The sequence below is a fragment of the Excalfactoria chinensis genome, chromosome 26 (genome assembly GCF_039878825.1).
Source record: "Excalfactoria chinensis isolate bCotChi1 chromosome 26, bCotChi1.hap2, whole genome shotgun sequence".
NCBI lineage: Eukaryota > Metazoa > Chordata > Aves > Galliformes > Phasianidae > Excalfactoria > Excalfactoria chinensis.
The window spans coordinates 2072991-2091788 of NC_092850.1; the positions used below are offsets into that span (position 1 = coordinate 2072991).

Sequence of the window (18798 nt, forward strand, 5' to 3'; positions counted from 1 at the left end):
TGCTTAAAAGCACTGATAAGAATAAAGATGACACTACTAGTTTAATGTTTGCAGGGTTTATGTTAGAGACTTGCACTCACAGAGGGTTTGTTAGCACTCCCCTCCCCATCACTGGAACAGCACCAGGGCTGGTCAGTCCTGTCTGTACCACAATCCCACTGGGGGAGAGCTGGGGTCAGGGAGAGAGAGATTCCTTGCTGACTGTATCAGGAATTGCTTTGAGTCCTGCACGAGAGCAGAAGACTCAAAAAGGTCACAAAAAAGTGTTTAGAGTTTTGCATGGATACCTGTTCAGGTTTCCTTGGGTACTTCACTGTGTGGGCAGCTCAAGGTGTATCTTAAATCACAAAAGGCACTTTGTCACATTCTACTGCAAAGAAGAAAAGGAAGCACACAGTCAGATTTCATGTATCAGTGAAACAAAACAGTGAAATTCAGTTCAAAAATTAAGTGTCTTTATTTTACAGGTTTAGAAAATCTTGACATTTTTCAACTAAAACGGGCTAATGTCTTTTTTTTTTTATTTTTATTTTTTTCTTAAGCAAAACAGATGAAAAAAACCAAACCCAAACCAGCAATTTCAGCAGATCAGCCATTTTCAAGTTTTTCTTTTACCACATGTGCCCAAAACAGGCAAACATGGAAAACCCATGGAAAAGACAACAAGAAACCCCAGGGACAGGAATCAGCTCTTGTCCTCACACCTCCCCCAGTGGTAATTACACTATAGTTGGGTTTTCTTTCCCTCCCCCCCATGTTTGAATTCACAGAAGGAAGAAGCAAACCTCCATTTGGGGATTGGAAATGCTGTATCTTACAACACATTTGCACACAAGGCTGCGGATGGGGCAGATGAAGGGGCTGACCTCAAAACCACAGAACCATACAGGCACACAGCGGGAAGTTCTGAGACTCATAGCCCATGGCCACCAGCGGATCAATGACAGGACCAGCATTTCTAAGAACTGCTGGAGGAACAGAACTGAAACCAAATCAACTGCACAAAACCAGGTTAAGTTCTGTACAAACGCCTGAACTGATGACTTGGTGTAAAATATACTCATTCCTGGTTCAAGAAAACTCAATTTAAGGCCATCATACGTTATCTGTCATCGATCTAAAGACAGTCAAACCACATTCTCCCACCACATAACCTGAATATTTGTCTGAATATTTCACCTTTGACATTCAAAGGTGAAAGACTCACAGAAGAGCAAGTTATTGAAATGAAAACATGCCAAAGTGCCATTCAATGCAACTCAATCTACATTTCAAAATACAACATTCCTTATCTCGGTAGAAAAAGCACTGCAACTATTTAACGTGTGCTTTGATGTGATTTCTGCCCAGAGGATTTACGGGCTTCACATTAGCAAAACAAAACCAAACACAGCTCTGTAAGGTGAGGTCTGAACTGTCAGCCACAATGACTGAGCTATAAACTCCCCACCCTTCGTGGATTTAAGGTTTCCTGTGCTTCCCATGGCCAACCCTGCTCTTCTCCACCACCAACCCCACATTTATTGATTCTAGTGCCGTTCCTACATGAAGTGTGATACATGCACTACACAGCGATGGGATGAAGACAGAAACAGAACTGTAAGATCTCACAACAAAAGAGCTGGATGTGAGCACTCACTTCAAGAGCCAATAGAGGCATTCTCTTGTTTGCTTTTATTTTCTGATTTTTACTGGGCTGTCCAGGGAAGGTATAAAAACAGCTGAACAAAAGGAAGGAAGGAATCCTTCAAGGCCAAAGGCATTTAATAGGAAGTAGAGAAGTTAAGCAGAGATCTGAGAGATATTCCAAGTCAGTAACAAAGCTCTACAAACCGTAGGGTGAAACATCCAGAGGAGGCACTGAACAGACATGGTGACCCAACAACTTCAGTTTGAAACAGCTCTAAAAAGAACAACAAAACCCAACAAAATGATAACTGAGCATTCTGCTGCCCACCAAATTCTACAGAGCAAAACAAGAACTGCAGGTAAATACACAGCTCCCAGATATCCTGTTATTTGACTGATGGATGCAGTCACCTTCAAAGCTCCACATTGTATTACTGCAGCTCTGTTCATCTGCCCAGTAGCTACCACCTTCTTCCTGGCTCCACAGTCTGTGCTATGTCCCAGCATACTTAGAAATCAGCTGGCATTAGCATTACGGCCACAGAGCAACGATGCATCACAGATGCAAAAAAAACCCCAATTCTAAAGCATGGAAATGGGCATGTCTGAAAATGGAGGGTGTTCTTAACAACAGACAGGCTGAGGGCTGAGTGGAAAAAGGAAAAGAGCAGCTTCTGCAGGGCAAGTTTCACTGATTATCTGAGATCAAGGAATCAGGTTAAAAAAACAAAATCAAGAAATTTGGTTTGGTTAATGTAGAAGAAATGTGACGAGTGAAAAAAGACAACTCATATAAATTAACAGAGGATTTGGGGCACTTCTCCCATGCCACTCTCATGAGGATCCTTGATGTGGCATTCTACCTTCAGCTGCATTTGTTCAACCCCTCAGGAAGATACAAGTCAAACCCAAACAGCCCAATGCATTGACTTGTAGTCAGTGATTTTTGACCCAGGAAAGAATCTTTGACCCTTGCTACTCAGGTAATCCAAAGTGTCAGACAAAGCACTTCAACATTACTCCAAAAGCAGCCTTTTAACTCAAGTTTAGTGTGGGATGTACATCTGCAATCATCAAATAAAATGAGAATCAACTACACTGAACGTAATTTGACATTTTCCTGTACAACATTAAATTTTACATTAGGCAGTTCAGGGAAAGACAGAAAAGCACAGCCTTGGTTTCTGGTGGGAGTGATTGAACTGCGCAGGATCAGGGTCCAAACAGTCGCAGCCAAACTGGTGCACCAAAGGTGTACAGTACTGCAACAGTCAAAGTATGTAACTGTTTATATACTTCAACTGGAGATATTGCACTGAGTAACTATTTCCCTCCCCCGATATCTGTAGTTTGAGAAGAAGAAAAACGCACACAACAAACTTACACTTAAACAGATGGGAAACCATCTGAAACATAATGGTGAAGTATAAGCAGACACATCTAGAATGAAACAAAGCAACTACCAGGTGTCTACAAGTTAATCAGTGTTAAATCTTCCATTTTCATTGAGTTATAAACAATTTGAGAAATAAACTGTTTTCTAACCCACGTGAGAACAAATGCTAAAATACATTTTCAAGGTGATAAAACTTAATGCTTCATCATCAGAAAACTACTGACCTCAGTGTATAAAAATTACTCCCTATACTATTATGACTGAAAAACAATCAAAGCAAAAAAAACCATAGAACTTGGAGTCATTCTCCAAACTTTTATCGCTGTTTGTCAAGTTCATCATTTAAACACAGGTTTGTTTTCTTTACATACAAACTTATACAATGGTTTAAATTAAGGCATAGTCCAGCTGGCTGATATTTTCAGTAAAATGCCTCCGTTGCTTTTTAGTGAGTTGAAATGCAGATTACCACTGGCAAACATCATCCGTCAAAGAGAAGACTGAGGAAAACAAGAACAAAAATAACCCTGATGTCCTTAATACTACTATCTTCCTTTTGGGTCATTCACTAATTAAATGCAGTGCAGGACTTGGGACTTATGCTATGACATCAAGCTATCGGACAGGGCTTTGAGGGTAAAATTCTGACCCCACACTGTGGTTTTACAGAAGATTTTTCAATTCCAGAGGAAGAATATTACCCACCCAATGCAAAACAGATGAGAAATGAGCATCCAAGAAAGAAAACCACTGGGCAAACTTCTGGAAGACCTAGCCAAAGAGACGAAGGCTGAAGTTGAACAGACAGACGTTAAAGGAGAACCTTTTGGAATTGAACTCAACATGCCAACTGGAGATTCTTAATTTAAAATCATTGCCTCAGACTGGGACTAAATGATGATGCTTTTGTGAATGACATTTCAGGCTTTCAAAATGCTCGGTAAAGCATTTCTGCCCTACAATTTAGGAATGTGTTCCAGGATCCTAGAACACTTCTGTTTTCTCCTCAGTTTTAACATGAAGTATTTGAGACTTTAGGGGACTGTAATTAAAACGTGAAACAAATGCTTTTGATAAAGCCAAATGTTCACATACAGAACAAATGGTACATAAGTCTCATCATCTCCCCATAAAAGATGCATAAAAGTCTCAATCAAGTTATACAACAAAATGTCTAATTTCAGGAATATAAATTAAGATCACCTGCACCCCCAAATAGTTTTACACTTACAAACTATGTCCTTTGCAATGTCACTTAGCAAGAGGGGCAAAATAGTTAGATCACAGCCTCTTTCCAGAACCTGACAGGCCATGCTTCAGCTACTTGTGGGATGAAGACAAAACATGAGGCAGCTGATTGGTTACCATGCAGCAAGTAGCTCTAAATCACAACCTACTATAGCACCGTGTGTTCCCTTGAGAATGAAAACAGACTATTTTCCTCACTTAGTGACCACAACTGTGTTTCTTAAAGTTCATGAGTTTGGGCTCTTCAGGTTTTACTTATTCTTTCTACTGTTTTACCACAACATTTTCCTCAATGAAAATATTAAAGCTTAGTTTGATGCTACTACCTATTGTTTATTTATCTGGCTTGTATTTCATTTCTAAAGCAAACATTCTCAATACCCTTATTCTACCATGTGGTGTTCTGTGACAAACACTTTCCTTTCAGAGACAACCCCTGGAATTCATGGAGTGCTTAGTGAGCTTCTTGTAGCTCCATTCATCCTACCTTCTAAACTAGACTAATAGCCAACACAGGTACCTGGAAGTAAAAACAAACAAGTTTAAGAGATGCATTTAATGCATCTTGGTAGTATAAATCCTTTCAGAGGCTGGCAATTTAACCATTCTCTGCATTTCCTGAATGTCAGCTTATACTAGAGCATTCCCTTACATCAATGGCTTTGACAAATAGGAAAAGTAAAAGGTGACAATAGGGAAAGTGCTAAAGTCCTATCATGTTTCTTTCAGCTCAGCATTGTAGCGGACTTGTTCAATGCTTTTCCTCCATGTTAACCTACACTATGCTAAAGCAGCAAAAATAGCCACAAAGCACAGAGTACTGTGTAAATAAAGACTCTTAATACTACCCTGGTATAATTAAAATGGATCAGTCAAAGGCATTCACTAATAAAATGATAATTGAAATCCATACATCAGAACCCTTGTAGAGCACCATATTTCAGAAATATGTTTGAAGTGTATAGCTGTACCAAAGCTGGAGGCAGAACATTCTTTGTTGGATTTGATGATCAGACTCCCACTGAGGTTCCTCAATGCATGTGAATACTACTGAACCAGTCTAAATACATACTGGTTTTACATGAATGTTTGTGAGGGAAAATACGGAGTTCCTATCAAATTGTTTATTCCAGCTGTTTTTGCTCGAGGTTTAGAGATTTACTTTCAAGGTCATCCTTGTTGTGCCCAGCTGGTTCCTCACTTTGTGTGATAGAAACTTCTGACTGTTCTGTCTTTGTGTCGTTATCAGCTGGCTCCTCTGCAGCCAAGGTGGGGCTGTGCAGCTCCTTCACATGGAGGGTGGGGTTGGCCATTTCCTCTGTCTCTTGTTGAGAAGCTGGTACATTGCTATCCTTAGAAAGCTGAGGGCAGTTGACAGAAGCTATCACCAAGGGAGGCTGAGGTAGGTCTTTCTGTAAACAGAAGATGACAGAGTGATGAAAAGCAGGAATTATTACTGCTGTGAAGAGCAGAATTAACTATAGGGAGATCAGAGTTTACAACACACATATTAAACTCCATCCAGTGTCAGGTATGATCAAAATGTTTTTAAAGAGCTACTTACCAAAATGGCAATGATACTTTCAACAAAGATCAAGCCAGTAAAATTGTGGCAGAATGAAAGATAGACAGGGTTCTACTTTACTTTTCACTAGTCAGTTTAAGTGGCCATTAACATTAAAGAAAGAAAATAAAAACATTACTTAAGGAAAAAAGTGCATTAAAAAAAACAAAACAAAGTAAAAATATTTGGTTTTGGTGGATAATACTACAATATTTTACTCAACTTTAATTCTAGTTAGGTTTTTATAATATTAGTATTTCTTGAAGACACTCATATCAAACTGGTATTCACCGCAAAGCCGCTGCCCGTCCAGAACATTGCAAGCTCCTTTCTCCAAAGAGCCACAGCAAAGCTGGTGATTAGAGTGCAGGGTACCAAGTAGAGCAGAGCTGGCTGACCCATCTGCATTAATGCCAAGGCGACAAAGGTCACAAGAAGGCCTATGCCGTATGCTGGAAGGAAACAGAACCAGCAAAAGAAGTTATGTGGGTATAGCTTGACATGAGAGAAACAAAATGATTAGCTACATAAGTATTCTAATAGGATTCTTTTTCCATGTATGTAAAGCACCTTTTTAAAAACGTGAGCAAAGTATGTATGTTATGAATTTGGAACGGCACTTTGAGATGCTGCTATCTCTCTATTGACATTAACGCAGAAATTGATAAAAGAACAAAGCATGAATAACAATGCAAACTATGTGCCAAAATATCAGTGTTAAACATACCTATTGTGCAGGCTACAAAATATACTCTGGATGATTGCACCTGAATATCAAATCTATGGCAATAGGCTACCAGTAAACCTAGGAAAGAAAAGAGTGGTCAGGTATATGCGACCTCAAATCATGGGCAAATGGAAAAGTAGATTCCTTATTCCTACCATTAAAAATATCTATATCAAAATACCATTTTCTGAATTAACTCAGCAAGAACTCTGAAAATATACTAAGTTTACACAAGTCAAAACAAGCCTTCCATCTGAAGTGGAAGAAGAGGAGGAACTAACTTGACAGTACAACAAGTACAATTCTTAACACACCAAAGAAGAAATACCTGGAACTAAAATGTCTCCAAATCCTAGGAGAGAAAAAGGTCTGTCACACAGAGCCAATGGGGAGGAGTTCAGTCGTGGAACCTTCAGGACCATCGGGAGCTTGGAATGAAAGAGACATAAGTCACGTAAGTCTGTTTTGTCTCATTTCTGTTGTAGATTTCCAGGAAGCTCTAAAGTGTTTGTTTACATGCAAAATTCTTTTTGGAGTGGCTTTTCCATTTCAGATCTGTGGTCTTTGAGTTTTGCAGAAGATGAAATCTTAAAGGCTGGAACGTAATGCTTTATTTTCAGACTACATACAATACCTTTTCATGAGTGGCAGAATCAGATGGGCCTGCAGCCACTTCCACCATTATACTCTCCCCAGTCTAGAAAAAATGGCAAAGCTGTAAATGAGCACATCACTCAGCAGTCCAGGGGTTATTTAGGAACACAGATAAATAGGCCATTGCTTTGCTCTGTGAGCAGCAGGCATGAGAGAAACATTTCACTTACCTTTGTTAGAAATGGTGTGATAAATACAAAGAATACATCATAGACAAAAAGAACAAGGAGGAGCAAGGTACAACCCTGGAGAAAGAGACAAGATAGTTGTTGTACAACTATATACTATGCATTAGTAGATAGCAGAGAATAATCAGAAACTCCAGAGTATTCAAAGCAAAAAGTGAATTCCCAAGTATTTTAAAAATGGAAGAATCTCACCATATCTGCAGCTAAAGATAAAAGAAATCTACATTAGTCCCTTAATTCTTGATGCTGTAAAACTCTTTTAATGCTTTGGGAAACAGTGAAAAGTTCTGCATTTCCTGAAGTGTGCTACATAAAGTTTAAAGCAGTATTTAGATTTTCATGCCCAGTGTACATGGGAAAAAATTTACAGGTGAAGATAACTTGGAACAGAGTTTGAAAGAACTGCCTGAGAAACAACTAAATGTTAATGCTAATTTTTATTTTAGAGCGCTGAATACATTCTGGAAGACTTGGAAGGAGCCAGAATGTTGCATCCACCATATGTCTAATAGTGGGGAAAAGAAACACCAAACCAAACCAGAGGGTGCAAGCTACTCTACTACACACACTACATGAAGTCTCTGAACACTTATTGTAAGTGACTCCTCTGTTCAACTATACAGGGGAACCTCCTCTTTTAACATCTGTTTAATATCCATACCTTAAATGTAGGCAGGCGGATGGTTTTCAGCATGTAAAGACAGAAAGCAATTCCTAAAGCATCCTGAAGAACCCAGGCCCATCTACAGGAAAAGAAAAAAGTTACATTTCTGAAGGAAACTGTAGGACAAATAGATCAATTCTTGTTCCCACTAAGCACCTGCATGGGACAAAACAAACAAAAAAACACTTGTTTCAAATCAACACTGTGGTTATCATGGATTCACAGATGGAAACCTGTGACAACCAACCTGATAACTGGCTATAATAAAATGACTAGTTGCTTTGAGCAGTGAAAAAACAGCTGGTGCTGTTCATCTTGTATAGAAACTAAAATATACACTTACTGATCTTCATTTCTGAAGACTCCCCAGACTACACTGACAGAGATACAGAACACTGCCAACAACAACATCCGGACCTGTGGACGCTTGTGGAAATAAGGCAAGTTGTTGTCTGGGATTCTGCAAGCGAAACACAAACAGCTACAGTTATCTGTGTAGTTACTCCACTTGTTCATAAGCATGTTCTCACATGAAAACACCTTGTAAATCCCTTATCTTCCCTACAATATAAAAGTGCATTTTTGCCTACAAAAAGAAATAAATTCAAGTTGCCACATACCTACACTTCCCCAATGGGAATCTTCTTACAAAGGGAGACAGACAACTGTAAAGGCCAATTGAGGCAGCCAGGCAGAATATTCCTATGATAACATAGACTGAAAAACAAAAAATGATTTTTATAATCACTTCTACCTTAAATTTTTTTTAAGCAAAGGCAGCCCAGCGGTATTGAAGATATATCAACAGAAATGCTACTTTAAAAGTACCTAAGTGGTCATAGAAGAAATACAGGAGGACCAGCATTGAGCAGCACATCACTACAAATACACAGATCATTATTGGAGTCACATCGACTGTTTCATCTTCATGTTTTTCTGCCCCATCATCACGTTTGTGCTTCATGTATCGCCTGAAACCGGAATAGAATTAAAGTCAGACCATTTTCACAAAAGATCTTCAAACACTGAATCCTTGAAAAGCCCAGATCAGAAGTAGACTCCAACCCAATTCTCCCTCTGAGGTTTTTTTTAGCATGGGTTGTTTTTGTTTTTTTTTGAAAAAAAGGTAAAACATTAAGGTACTGTCCATGAACATTATACAGCAGGTTTATGGGCTCTCAGGCATCGTGCAACCATCTTCCTAACTCCATCTGCAGAGTCTCTAACCCTCACCAGCACAGCTACCATCCACCACCATGGTTCCACCCGACATGGGAAAAAAACAAACTGGCACATTACTTTCCCAGTACTCACTTTTTCACATCTCTGCTTCCTGCCCAGTAGCCTCCAATTGCCACAGTCCCCACAGCCATGACAAATATAATGACCATGTTGTAATCAAGCACAGGCTCATTTGGTGCATACATTGCTCCCTTCACTGATCTGCCAAAACTCTGCAGAGGCAAGAACAAATGAAGGAACTTGGGGAACAGACTTTACTAAGAACCACCCTGCACTTTAAATCTCTGATTTTTGTATTACTTTTCTTAAGTAATAGATATTTACATAGAAAAAAAGCTAGGTGTCAGAGGCAGGGCAAAGCCAACAGTATTGAAAGGACACTACTAGATTAGGAGTATTCTAAAGCAAGGCTCCCCAAAAAAGATACATAGCATGCGCAGTGGATCCTCAGTGATAACTGTTCTTTCCATGCTGCACTAACTGCACTGAACTAATTAACTGCTTAGCACATGATACAAACAAGTGCTCTGCAGTGAAGTCCTGGACCACTTATTTTTAAAAGTGGACTTGGTATTACAGACTTGATGCTTTTAAAAAACTAGCACCACAGACTTTGAAAAAGCCACCTTAGCAAAAAAAACATTCTTTATGAGTATAATTCTTTACCGACCCAGAGCTCCTAATACGAGCTCACATTCTGTTGACCAATGACTCATTTAAGATAGTTTAAATCCAAGTATCGAGCTTACCTTGACAATATCTAACATATCGGAATAGCTCAGCAGAGCAACTGGAATATCAATCTCTTCATATTGGCTCCTGTTACCCCCAGGAGGGACCTGAAAGACAGATCAAAATAGGCAAAAAAGAAAAAAAAAAAAGAATTTCTGCTAAAACTATTTGACTGCAGCATGTTATATAATGTAAAGATAATTCTGAGCCCTTAATTTAGATGTTACAAAGACTGCCTGCAGCACCCTGCCTACTCAAATAAGCATACCCTCTCATTTAATTAATCCTTTCTTCAGCTGTATTGTTTTCTACTTGGAGCTGGGCAATGTGGAAGCACATACAAATTAAAAAAGAAAAATCAAATACCTGCAGCAATCACTGAAAAGAATACAATATCTAACGTTAGAGCATCAGTTAGATCAGACTTACCAGTCTCTCTCTGCTAACAATCAGCAGCCCACGAGCTCCATTTATCTGAGCAAGCCTCACTTTCTCATAGAAGGTGCAGTTCCCTCGCATCACCATGGGGATTCGGTTATTAAACCCCCCATCAGGTACATCAGAAGGAGAACACAAAACAGATGCTGTCTGATCCTGCAGTTGCAAGAGAGACTGAAAAGAAAGAAAATTTTTATATATACTTATTTTTAACTAATCAAAAGCAAATAACACTGGGGGAAGCGGGAAGGGGGTGGTGTCTAAAACTCAATTTAGAACTTCCAAGCAAAGAAGTGATAGTGCTGTCCTCTCTATAGGACAGGCAAGGCAGGTTGTATGTAATGGAGATGCTGCACTCTAAGGTGTTTGCAGTCGGTGAAGGCACATTTGAGAGGTTCTGGGAGTCTTTTTGTGAGGAATTGGAATTTTCCCCTACTACAAGGGTGATTTTGAGTACATTCTTTTAGTTGCCTGGCTTGGTACTTACAGCTTTGCCCAGATCATGTGGCAGATGGGCCCATTGGGAGTTGAAGAGGATACAGTAGTCTTTGCCTTTGCTGCTCCCTTTCTCTGAAAGGACGTGAACCATTCCATACTCACAGTACACCTGAAAACAACAAACATTAACAGAGGTTTAGTCAATGCAATTATCAATTAGCAGAAAAGCACAGCTCTAAAGTCTTTTAACAACCACTTCAAGCTTGTTATTCTCTCTCACCTCAGAAGAGTTACATCCATTAGATTCTTTTTTTCTGTACTGAAGGGCTCTGATGCCTTCAGTTTGGATTTGTTCATATCACTAGGTACCAGATATCAAAAGTAAAGTTAAGGCAGCTGATGCACTGGGAAAGCAGCAACACTTGCTATGGTTCTTAGTTTCCAGAAATCACACCATATCCTACACCAACCTGTGAAAAATGACTTTCCTGTCCAGATCGTATAGAACCTTCCCACAACCCCTAAGGACTTTCTTCCAAGAGTTTGGACCTCAAGCCCAGCCTGCTCCAAACATGGAAGGAAAAAACAGCAGCTCTTAAAGTTCTTTTCCAATTCTTGCCTCTTACAGTCCACATGGCTTGGAAAACACTTGAGTTAAGTGATGCCAGGCCTCAAACCATTCTAATACCTTATTAAATCGCTGATGACATACTGGCACTGGCAGTCTACTTGAAGCATTACTAGAGGCTACAGAATGCACCAGGCAAGTGGGTATGAGGAATGAAACAGATGACATAGATGTAAGAAAAGCATAAGTTAAATGGCAATCGTCCCAGTCTATAATTGAGGTTCACTGGCAAGGGAACAGTAAGATGACCGGTAAGGAAGAGGGAAAAGTTAAACTACCGTTTTCAGATATTACACAGTAATAAGACTCAAGAAGACACAGTGCTCTACAGAGCACCCAAAAATGAAGCTATTTTAATGAGACTTTCAGAATGCATAAGAGCAGAACTTCAAATACAAAAGCTATGCACAACATCATCATGCAATGGCTGTTCTTTCCTTGCCTGAATTGTCACAAGTGTTCATTAGACCTACAAAAGCTTATTTCAGAGCTCTATAGTAGCATCACAGAATAGTTGAGGTTGGAAGGAACCTTAAAGATCATTGAGTTCCAACCCTCTGTGGGCTGAGCCTCCTCGGCAGCTGAGGTGCCGCCGCCTCCTCTCCAGCAGAAGGCTGGGTTGGCCATTCCAGCTCCAACCCCAACGGCTCCCCTCGCTGCTCCAGGCAGCCCCGCTCTGCATCGTTAAAGCCCCGGTAAGGGACCGCGCGGGGCCGAGCCCGCCCACACCGCAGCTCCAGCCGGGGCTACGGGACTAGCGCCGGGCTCTGCCTACAGCCGCCCCTGCCCAACTGCTGTCCTCGACCACCGCAAGGCAGCTCCGGCGCAGAATCCAGGGCGCTCCCACAGCCAGCACAGCCGCTCACCTGCGGCAACGAGAGCAGAGAGAGCAGGAGAAGCTGAGCCCACCGCACCGCCATGCCGGGCCCGCCGCGCCGCCGCCCGCTTTTGTTTCCGACCGGGCCGGGCCGGGCCCCTTCCGCACCGGGTATCCCAGCAACCCGCCCCGGAAGTTCCGCCCCGGAAGTTCCGCCCCAGACATCAAATACAGGAAGTTGCACCTTGGCGCTCCTCAGAGAACCAATGGTTTGAGTGGGCGTGAAACGTCACTTCTGGTGGCGGTAAATGAAATGGCGAACGTCGGAGGGGGCGGCGGTGGTGCGGGCAAGATGGCGGTGAGGAGGGGGCGTCGGTGGGTGCTGGGCTTGTTTCCGTGAGGGCTCCTTAAGAGCTGGGAGGTCTCTGGGTGGTGCAGGCGGCCCTGCGGCTCCGCTGCTGTGGGCCGTGCTCTATGGCCGTGCTCTATGGCCGTGCTCTATGGCCGTGCTCTATGGCCGTGCTCTATGGCCGTGCTCTATGGCCGTGCTCTATGGCCGCCCCTTCGTGCCCTGGGGATGATTTCTTCGGCAGCGTTACCAGCAGGGCTGTGGGAGGAAGAAAAAACATAGAAGCGCTGTGAAAGATGTAACGAAGCAGTAGATGCGGTGGGGTCTGTCAGGATTTGTTTTGAATTCGTGTTGTCTTTGTTTCTCGTCTTCAGGATAAGGAGAAGAAAAAGAAGGAGAGCATTTTAGATCTTTCCAAGTACATTGACAAAACGATCCGCGTGAAGTTTCAGGGTGGGAGAGAAGGTAAGTGGGCACAAGGTGGCTGGGCTGGGCTGGGCTGTGTGCATCTGCAGCAAACAGCTCTGTGCAGAAAGTTTCAGTTGAGACAGTTTGGTTCTTGTGCATTTGCATTTTGATAGAGGGCGCTTTTGAATTTCACTGTTAGTTGTTTGATAATCTTGCTCAAAGGAGAGAACTGGAGAACTGAGCATGTCCTGCGCGTGCTGTGTTGCTGTGTTCCTGGTTTTGATCTCTAATCATTCTGTTGTATGTGGTCTTTAATAGCGAGTGGTGTCTTGAAAGGATTTGACCCTCTACTGAACCTTGTGCTTGATGGTACCATTGAATATATGCGAGGTAAGTAACACACAGTCAGCTTTCCCTTACCCTGTATCCCCAAGAGCAACTGGGTTAACAGCAAATTGACAGCTCTGTGAATGAATAGTCAGAATCTGTAGATCGATGTATCTGAACTCAGGAGAGGATTTCCAGACCTCAGATTGTTTTTTGGTCTCATCTAGTCCTGCTCTAATAGGTCTGTATCTGTGAATATATCGACACCCGAAGGAGCATAGAATCTGCTCTTCGTGTGTTGTTTGGCTGTTCCCATGTACACCCTTTTCTGGATTGGTCTAGAAATAGACAACGGAAAGATTTCAGGATAGTGCACTTTGAATTTGGGGTTTTCTGATTTGCATTGACCCCAGTGTGTTTGCCCACAGCGTCATTTGAAATAGGATCAGGATTGATTTTCTTTATTTCTTTCCTAGCCTTCTTTTTTTTTCTTCTTTTTTTGTCATTTTTATCTGTGCTTTTGATTAGGATGAATGAAAGGGCCTTTGAATTCTTTAAGAGATGCATGTTCTGCTTTGCATACAAAGTGAAGTTCCTTGTCACTCGCTCTTAAGTGCTGCTTTTAATGAATCAGTGATGTGATGAAGTCATCAGATATTACTGCTGCATCATTTTTAATTGTCTGTGCTCAATAAAACAATGCTGAGAAGCCTAGAAAGATTGTGGGTTTTTTAATTTTTAATTGATGGAGTTTATTATATTATCTTGCTTAAGTTTCCATTGTAACTATAGATCTCTGCTTTTCAGACCCAGATGATCAATACAAATTAACAGAAGACACACGTCAGCTGGGACTCGTGGTCTGCAGAGGGACTTCTGTGGTTCTCATTTGCCCACAGGATGGAATGGAAGCGATTCCAAACCCTTTCATTCAGCAGCAAGATGGATAGTGGCATTGGGCTGTTTTCAGAGACTTTGGGGGTGCAAATCATTGGAGGAAATGATCAGTGTGTGAGAAGCTTCGTGTTTTGGAGAGGAGTTTGAATGCGTGTTTGTTGGTGTGAAAGAGCAGTCGGCTTTCATTGTTGTGGCTTTCCATGAGCAGGAAGGGAGTGAGATGTGATGTGCAAGGCACAAGTTCTGATTATGTTTTTTTTTTCCTTTGAATAAATGTGAAGCTCTACATGGTTAAGAGCTGAGAGGAGAGAATATTCTGCCTATGAATTGTCAGAAACCCTCCCGGTATTGTGAGTCTTGAAACAACCACTTAAAATTAGTAATTATTTCTCTGAACGCTGGTCATTTGATCTACATTTTAAAACATATTAAAATATATTTGAATTAATCTGAACACATTAGAGCTCATTTTTCTCCCTCCTAAATGTCTGTATGCAGCTGGGAAGCATTTTGCATTGTGTTTTAGGCTTCCTGCTGGTGAGTTAATCTCTCTTGTCTCCCTGCTCCAGTACATGAAAAAGAGAAATTACTTTGATCATATGGTATCACCTTTACAAGCTACATAGCTAAGAAGGTATTTTTTTTAGCACTTGTTACAAACCTTTTGAACTATCATTGTAAATTGAAAGGCTCCCAGTTTCTACATAAAGACTGGAGTCCCTTGTCAGATTATTGTCTCAACTGGGTGATACAAACCTTATGGAAGTGTCAGTGGGAATTGTAGGGGAGGAATTATTAAGATCCTAATGTTCAATTGAAGCAGTGTCTGGAAATACTGCATATTTTTTATATTGTAGCTGTCTACTTGTGGTTACATTTATTATAATTTGATTTGTGAGTAAACGTTTTTTATTTCTTCACAAGTAGCAAAATTTGAGGAGTTGTGAACAAATAAATACAAATTAACGTGTTCTTAAATGTCTGATTGTTAGTCTGATGAAAGTGCTCTTTCCTTCCCCCTGTCTTAAGTTTAAAGCAGCCTGGAATTTGATGTTAGACTGGCAAAGGATCTATAACCTCAGGAATGTTTTCCTGGGAAGTCTCAACCTTTCCTAAGTGTTTGGTTTGCAGAAAGAAAGATAACGTGTGTTTTTGTCAATGAGTTCAGTATTAATCTGTGATTTCCTGAGATGATGGCAGCGCTCAGGAAGGTTTTGGCTGTTCATCTCCCTTCTAACTGGAGAACAGCTCCCCTAATTTTCTTTGACATTACCTACCTAGGGTGGGTTCAAATTAAATCTGCCAATTTTGGGTTGTGCAGTTCTGTCGATGCTGAAAAGCAGCAGGGAAGGCAGAAGACCAAAGCAGGAGCACAGAAAGCACATTCTATTTTTAGGACAAGTTTGGCTAATCTTGTATTTATCCCAGCTAGGCAGATAGTGTTTCCAGCGCCCTCACATGAGCAAAGGCTGAATGAGGACTGAGTTAAAATTAACTGCCCGGCCATCAACAGCCATGGGGTCTGCACAGGAACCAGAAGAGCTGGATTCTCAGACAGAAGTGGTTGCAGATACAGTTCTTGAGGTTGGAGAGAGACTTTTCCAGGTCAGCCGTAGGGCACTTTCATTACACAGCCGTTACTTCAAAGCGATGTTTTTTGGGGGCACGAAGGAGAGCTCTGAGCACCACATAGTGATCAGAGGGATTGATGCAGCACCTTTCCAGGCCCTTCTTGAGTTCACTCGCACAGCCCAAGTGCTCATAGGTCAAGAAAATGTGACCAGCTTGCTGGAGGCAGCTGATTTTTTTCAGTTCGAAAGGGTGAAACTGTTGTGTGAGAAATTTCTGGAGAGAGAGCTGCATGTTTCCAACTGCCTGGGCCTGATGGCCTACTCACAGCGTTTTGCTTTTATAGAGCTGCATGCATCTGCCATGAACGTGGCTCTCACCCACTGGGGGGACGTGATGTCTCAGGAGGAATTTAAGGCACTACCCAAAGAAACGCTGATGCAGTTCCTTAAAAGCGATGACCTCTTTGTTCCTCGAGAAGATGTGGTTTTTGACAGCATCATGGTGTGGATAATGGAGGACCCAGAAACAAGAGAGAATGACTTCTTGGATTTGGTGGCCGAAGTCAGGGTCGCATTTCTGAGTTTGTCCTTCCTCGATATCTTGGTGAAGCGCAGCAAGCGCCCCGGGCAGGCAGATGCCTTTTCCAGACTGATCAGGAGGTTGGATAGCTGTCCTCCACCCAGCTGGCAAAACGTGACGCTGTGTCCTTACACCGGTCGGAGCTATGACACCTTGTACGTCCTAGGAGGAAAGCATGACAAGGAACAGCAAGAATTATTTATGTTTCAACCTAAAACGGGGACCTGGCAGGCTTGCTCTCCATTGCAGCGCAGAAACCTCACCCAATACGCAGTGGCAGCAGTAGGTAACTCAGAGAGCTGTAACTCAAGTGGTGGTAGCAACTGGGTCTGAGCAAATGCACACATTGAGGCTCAGGGGCCCAAATGCAGCAAATTCAGCAGCCTTTCCTATGGAATACAGCATTGCTAAAAACTTCACTTGTACTCAGAAATGGCTCAAAGAATGGTTTTGCTTTGCTTAGTGCTGGGAAAATGCTAGGCAAGGCTGAAAACCACATCAGCTTTATCTGGAGTGAAACTAATGCCCTTAAGCAGCACATCTTTTTGGCTCTGAGCCGCCTTTTCATGGATGTTTTGCCAGATGGTGACTTACATTTGCTTTTAAGAAAAACATACATATGATAGTCCTCAGAGACCTTGAAGGCAGATCAAAACCATGGCTCCCCTTACCCGGTGTTGGCTAGTCCCATCTAAATTAGGACCCTGCAGCAGTGGTCCCCAGGGGCTGTTTCTGATCAGTGCTTCTGTGGTTCTCCTTGAGGGAGATTCAGGAGTTACTGCATCCTGTTGGCCCCTGTATCAAAAACTGCCAACTAATAAAGGAGAAGTAATTTCTTCTGCTTATCTTGCAGCCTGTTGGTACAGCATAGAACTGATACTTTTCTTTGTTGTCTCTCCAGGAAGTTTCCTTGTTGTGACAGGAGGATATTTCCGAGATGAGTTTGTGTGGTACAGCGTGGATTGGGTGCTGATCTACGACTGCCTGAGCAACAGCTGGCTGGAAGGCCCAGCCATGAAGAAGTCTCGCAACAGCCATTGTGCAGTAGGAGTGGGGTTCTACCTGTATGTGCTCGGAGGGAGCACGGATGAAGGGATCATTGCAGAAGTGGAGCGCATGGCACTGGTGGACTCTGAGTGGGAAAGCATGAATCCTATGATTCAGCCTGTGGAGCGGGGAGATGCAGTCAGTGTGGGAACCAGGATCTATGTGGTCTGTGGCCTGGATGAAAATGGACATGTCTATGATGGAGTGCAAAGGTTGAACACAGAGACAGACAGCTGGGATGTCATCTCATTTTCTCCACTTCCAAGGTAAGAAGTAATCCTGTTAGACCTGAGGAGAAAGGCTCTGCTGAAGGGGTTAACTTTGACAAAGGGGCAAACTCCCACCCAGCTGTTTGCTCATTTTCCTTCCTGAACAGGGATGGGGAAGATGGAGGACATGATGGTCAGCCCATTAACAATTCCTCTTTCATCCTCCTTCTTTCTCACACTTTTTTACTTGCTCCAGTATAGGTGCATCCCATGGACAGCAGTCCTATAGGATAACCCAGCTCTAATGTAGGCTTCTCCATGGGCTGTAGATCCTCTTGGGAGAATTGTCTCCACCTGTCATGTTTGGAGAAGCGTGAACAAAGAAATCCTTTTCTGTGTTACAAGGGGAAATTCTCTACAACTTCATGAGATTGACTTTGAGAGGTGGCTTTATTTGTAGCCATTCTGGATGAACATTGTTGTAACTGGAAGGAAATAATTCCATATAGACACATTGTCATCTCAGAGCTCCAAGACGCCTTGCCAGCAGGCTGGGCTCCTTGTGGATACTCTCAACAAGGATTTCTCCCCTCTCAGGTACGATCTCTGCATCACATCACTGAATGGTGCTTTGTACACCATAGGAGGGGAAGCTTTCCGGTTTGATGTGGAGACAGATGAGTGGACCCACGTGGATGAAGAATGCTTGACCCAGAAATTCTTCATGGGATGCTGCACTGTGAATGGACAAATTTATCTGCTTGGACAGAGAAAGGGTAACAGTGCCCTCCCCATTGTTGTCCTCTTTGATCCCTATGTCGATATGTGCCAGGTCATAGACAACAAACTCCCGTGTCCCCTTCCTATTCATGGTTGTGTCTCTGTGCGAAGGTTTGATACATCAGCTAAGTGATGTCACATCTGGGATAACCACAAAGGAAAAGTCATGTGCTTTACAGCCAGCAGGAACCGGATTGTATCAAATTTGGTTTGTGAAATATGTACAATTTTGAAAATGGATCTTTCCTTCCTACCTTTCTCTCTT

At 42.1% G+C, this 18798-nt stretch overlaps 3 protein-coding genes across 4 annotated transcripts; 2 read left to right on the plus strand and 1 right to left on the minus strand.

Moving 5' to 3' along the window:
• Positions 1–539: 539 nt before the first annotated feature.
• On the minus strand, positions 540–12610 carry SPPL2B (signal peptide peptidase like 2B). 2 transcript variants are annotated; one of them, XM_072357380.1, is made up of 15 exons: positions 12415–12609; positions 10970–11089; positions 10474–10656; positions 10062–10151; positions 9385–9524; positions 8899–9041; positions 8691–8787; positions 8414–8530; positions 8068–8149; positions 7389–7463; positions 7199–7261; positions 6893–6992; positions 6565–6642; positions 6129–6289; positions 540–5685 (listed from the first exon to the last, which is right to left on the minus strand). In XM_072357380.1, exons 1-15 carry the CDS (start codon positions 12466–12468, stop codon positions 5398–5400), a joined length of 1791 nt encoding a protein of 596 aa, XP_072213481.1. In that variant the 5' UTR covers positions 12469–12609; the 3' UTR covers positions 540–5397. The 2 variants fall into 2 exon arrangements, with proteins under 2 accessions (XP_072213481.1, XP_072213482.1); XM_072357381.1 differs by having other exon boundaries at positions 5578–5685; positions 6061–6289; positions 12415–12610.
• LSM7 (LSM7 homolog, U6 small nuclear RNA and mRNA degradation associated) lies at positions 12591–15318 on the plus strand. Its single transcript, XM_072357384.1, has 4 exons — positions 12591–12723; positions 13089–13179; positions 13441–13512; positions 14257–15318. The coding sequence occupies exons 1-4, from the start codon at positions 12679–12681 to the stop codon at positions 14397–14399; spliced, it is 351 nt and encodes a 116-aa protein (XP_072213485.1). The 5' UTR covers positions 12591–12678; the 3' UTR covers positions 14400–15318.
• Positions 15319–15703: 385 nt separating this feature from the next.
• LOC140262804 (kelch-like protein 23) lies at positions 15704–18711 on the plus strand. The gene is made up of 3 exons (XM_072357382.1): positions 15704–16783; positions 17399–17810; positions 18351–18711. The coding sequence occupies exons 1-3, from the start codon at positions 15820–15822 to the stop codon at positions 18664–18666; spliced, it is 1692 nt and encodes a 563-aa protein (XP_072213483.1). The 5' UTR covers positions 15704–15819; the 3' UTR covers positions 18667–18711.
• Positions 18712–18798: the final 87 nt, after the last annotated feature.